The sequence below is a fragment of the Lactuca serriola genome, chromosome 9 (genome assembly GCF_051521515.1).
Source record: "Lactuca serriola cultivar US96UC23 chromosome 9, Lser_US96UC23_V15, whole genome shotgun sequence".
Classification (NCBI taxonomy): Eukaryota; Viridiplantae; Streptophyta; class Magnoliopsida; order Asterales; family Asteraceae; genus Lactuca; species Lactuca serriola.
Genome location: NC_136416.1, coordinates 158130236 through 158133884, shown reverse-complemented (window position 1 = coordinate 158133884; position 3649 = coordinate 158130236). Strand labels below are relative to the sequence as shown.

General features: G+C 41.2%; 1 protein-coding gene across 1 annotated transcript; it reads right to left on the bottom strand.

Moving 5' to 3' along the window:
* Window positions 1–434: 434 nt before the first annotated feature.
* Window positions 435–3196, bottom strand: LOC145072308 (RNA-binding (RRM/RBD/RNP motifs) family protein). Its single transcript, XM_079018708.1, has 2 exons — window positions 728–3196; window positions 435–638 (listed from the first exon to the last, which is right to left on the bottom strand). Exon 1 carries the CDS (start codon window positions 2910–2912, stop codon window positions 858–860), a length of 2055 nt encoding a protein of 684 aa, XP_078874834.1. The 5' UTR covers window positions 2913–3196; the 3' UTR covers window positions 435–638; window positions 728–857.
* Between the last annotated feature and the right edge of the window lie 453 nt (window positions 3197–3649).

Sequence of the window (3649 nt, the reverse complement as noted above, 5' to 3'; positions counted from 1 at the left end):
AGTTTGTTGAATACGATTTCTTGTTCAACATTTCAACTTTCAACCACACATATACACAGAACAACACATCACATCATAATCTACAAGTGAATCCGAATAAAAACAGGTAGTTTACTTTATTTTCCTAAACAAATTAAGATAATACTCAAATCAAACTTTACAGTATTCACATCTCATGACAGATCTTTCTCAAGCTTCGCAAACAATAAGTCATATATACGATTTATCTATCAAATCTAACATCCAATCAGTTAGTTGAGTTTAGTCTGTACCCTCTACCCACCTAAAACCCTATGAGCCACAGCCGGCTGCATAATATATATACATACATATTACAGATTACATCAAGAAAGTAAGAAAAAAAAAAGTATACATAAAAACAACTAAAGCAAAAAAGAAAGAGGCATAGTAGTTAATCCTCCTAAACCAAAACATGAGCAAAAATCCTAATACATCATCTCACATTCAAACAACAGTAGTAGTAAAGTAAAGTAAAGTCTAAGTTAATCGGCCACAACATAGTTTCAAGTACACATAATAATACTTCCACTTCCAAACAAACTCTCTAATATAACTAAACACCAAACAATGTTCTTCCACTTTCTATTTCCTCCTCAAGCTTCTTCCACTCTCAACACCTAAATATCATCATCAAACATTAAATAAAGCACATGATAATCAAATTAAAATAAATAAATAAAATCAAAAGTAAGAGTTGGTATATTACCTTTCCAGTTTCCAAACAAGACCATGTTCATCAACTTGAGTGCAATAAAACCACAATTACAGAAGCTTGAGTTTTTCATGATTTCTTTCTTGATATAATTCATTATAAAATCAACCACCACCAGAGACTGTCATTCTGCAGTCACACGCCGCCTCTTCCCATAATCAGCATCCCGAGATCTTGACCGATGTTCGTCTTCTTGAGACATTCTTGACTTTCCATGTCCCCGGTTTGACCTCCCCCGGTCCCACTCATCATCATATTCCACATCAGCATCCCTATACCTATGATGATCACCATATCTCTCCCTTTCCCTTTCCCTTTCCCTTTCATCTCTATGGCGGTGGTCCCTACCACGTTCCCGATCCCGGTCACGAGAACGTTCCCGGTCACGCTCCCGGTCCCGGTCACGTTCCCGGTCACCTCTTCCACTTTCTCTCTCTTCTCTGTGTTTTCTTTCAGGCCATTCATCTTCATGAACCACATCTTTTTCCCTTGGCGGGTCATACCCAGACCCGGGTTGTTCTCTGTCATCTCTGGGTCTTCTATCTGAAGTCCCGGACCAATCTTTTTCTTTTGCTACATTTTGCCAATTTCCTCTTTCACTTCCTTCACCATATTGTTGATCAGACATGGCTTCTTCTCCATAGCTAGATTCACCTACTCTTCCACCATGTTCATCACCACCCCAACCCATGTTAGGATCTCCCCACATCCCCATATTCGGCCCACCATCAACCCCACCTGGCATCATACCCATTCCATTCATCGGCATCCCTCTATTGAAAAAGGCTGGGTTCACATGTGGGGCCAGTCCAGGTAAGCCACCTACTGGCGGGAAGGAAGGGAGCATGTTGGAAAAGGGAGGTGTTGGGCCGCCAGGGAAACCACCGTAGCCACCCATTCGGCCCATTGGACCTCCGAAAGACGGGTCGAAACCTTGCCCCATCATGGATTGCGGATGCATCATTGGTGGTGGGCCGAACCCGTTTCCTCGCCCGCCCATTATCCCACGCCCGCCCATTCCGCCTCGTCCACCGGGCCCGCGCCCCGCCATCCCTTGACCATTTCCTCTACCCCAATTTCCTCTTCCGAATCCTCTGTTGTTGTTGTTGTTGTTATCACCTCCAGTGTTTCCTTGGAAATTCCCACCGGAAACCATGGTGTTGCCGCCTGGTTTGACCGGAGCATCTCCGGGACCTCTTTTTGGTTGACCCACGGATGACTGGGTCATCTGTTGAGTTCGGTTGACTTGTGCTTCTCCCATTCTTTTGACACTGTATGGTGAAGCATATGCAACAACACAGGGTCGACCATTGAAGACATGTCCATTCATTCCTTCCTTACAAGCTGTGGCTGCTGAAGGATCAAAGAATTCAACTTGGCAATACCCTTTTGATTTTCCACTAGCTTTTTCATCAAAGAACTTCACCTCCTTCACATGGCCATACTTGCAAAGTTCTGATTCAAGCTCTGAGTCTGTTGTCCACCAATGTAAATCTCCCACGAAAAGGATTGTACCTCCACCACCGCCTCCTCCAACAGCAGCACCACCTCCGGCCATGTTCATGCCACCACCACCACCGTTACCAAAAGCATTGGGTTGTCTAGCTAAACCATCGTCTCCAGCATTGCTTAAATTCGCCATGTTTACTGTATTCCCTACAGTTAGAACATGATGAGGCTGTTGTTGTCCTGCACCTAGGTTTGGCATGCTGTTGTTATTGTTGTTGTTGTTGTTATCCAGAGTTCGAGTTTCTACTTCACCTACTTTAGCTTGCCCTAATTCAACTCTAAGTCCACCCCCTACCGGTCCACCAGATCCCCTTCCTGCCATCTCATTTACATTCGAATTTGTCTCTACTCTACTAGAAACAGCATCATTGTTCTCAAACTTGGTCTCGCCACCACCGGCGAGATCATCCAAAGGTTGTGGACGATGCACCGGCTGAGGGAGTGGTTCCACTTTCTTCTTTTCAACTTCTTCCTCATTGCTAAACCCTACATCATCATTCTTCCGAAGAGTTTGAAGAAAACCCTCACCGACATTAACATCGTTGTAAAGATCCTCATAATCATCATCGTCTTCCCCCAAGAAACCCTCGTCGACGACGGCGGAGATTGCTTCGTTCCGATTGAATTGCTCGTTCGCATCTCCACCGCCATGGCCCTCGTTTTGATCCATGATTCCCAATTCCTAAATTTCTAGGGCTTTTTCCCTTGTATAATAATCTAAGGAACTAGTATCTAAAATGAAACTATCATTAAATGAAAATGAAAGAGAAAAGTCGATTCAAGGAAGGTGGAATTTAAAGATGAGATTGTGAGACCTTACCAGAAACTGGAAGAAGCTTACCATATGGTTGCGTTGCGTGAGAGAGATGGATGGATGGATGGGTAAAACCCTAAATTTTATTGAAATTGTAAAAAAAGGCCACTCAAAGGATGACACTTATTTACGTCTGGAAATTGCTCGTAGCAGCGACCGGCTTTAAACCAAACTAGACCGAACCGGGATTTGCACGAAATTGAAAATTTTTGAACAAAAAAATAAGTAAAACAAATTCATCGATTTGTGTTATCGCGCTCGAAAAAGTCGAAAATAAAGGAGTTGTTTTTTAACTATTAAATCGATATTTTATATAAATAAAAAACATAATATATTTTTTTTTAAGGGAAATCTACTTAAAAGTTCTAATATTTTTGAAAACTTTTAATAAATTCTTAAATTTTATTTTTTAAACAGAAAAACTCCAAATTTTTAACTTTTTGAATAAAAAAGTCCAAGAAACCGGTTAATTTATTCACTTTATTCCTTTTGACCTATTCACCATTTGACCTATTCACCAGGTAATATGATCAAATCATTAATTTTTTCAAAATAATAACATTTTTTTTCAGATTTTGTCAAAACTTATATAT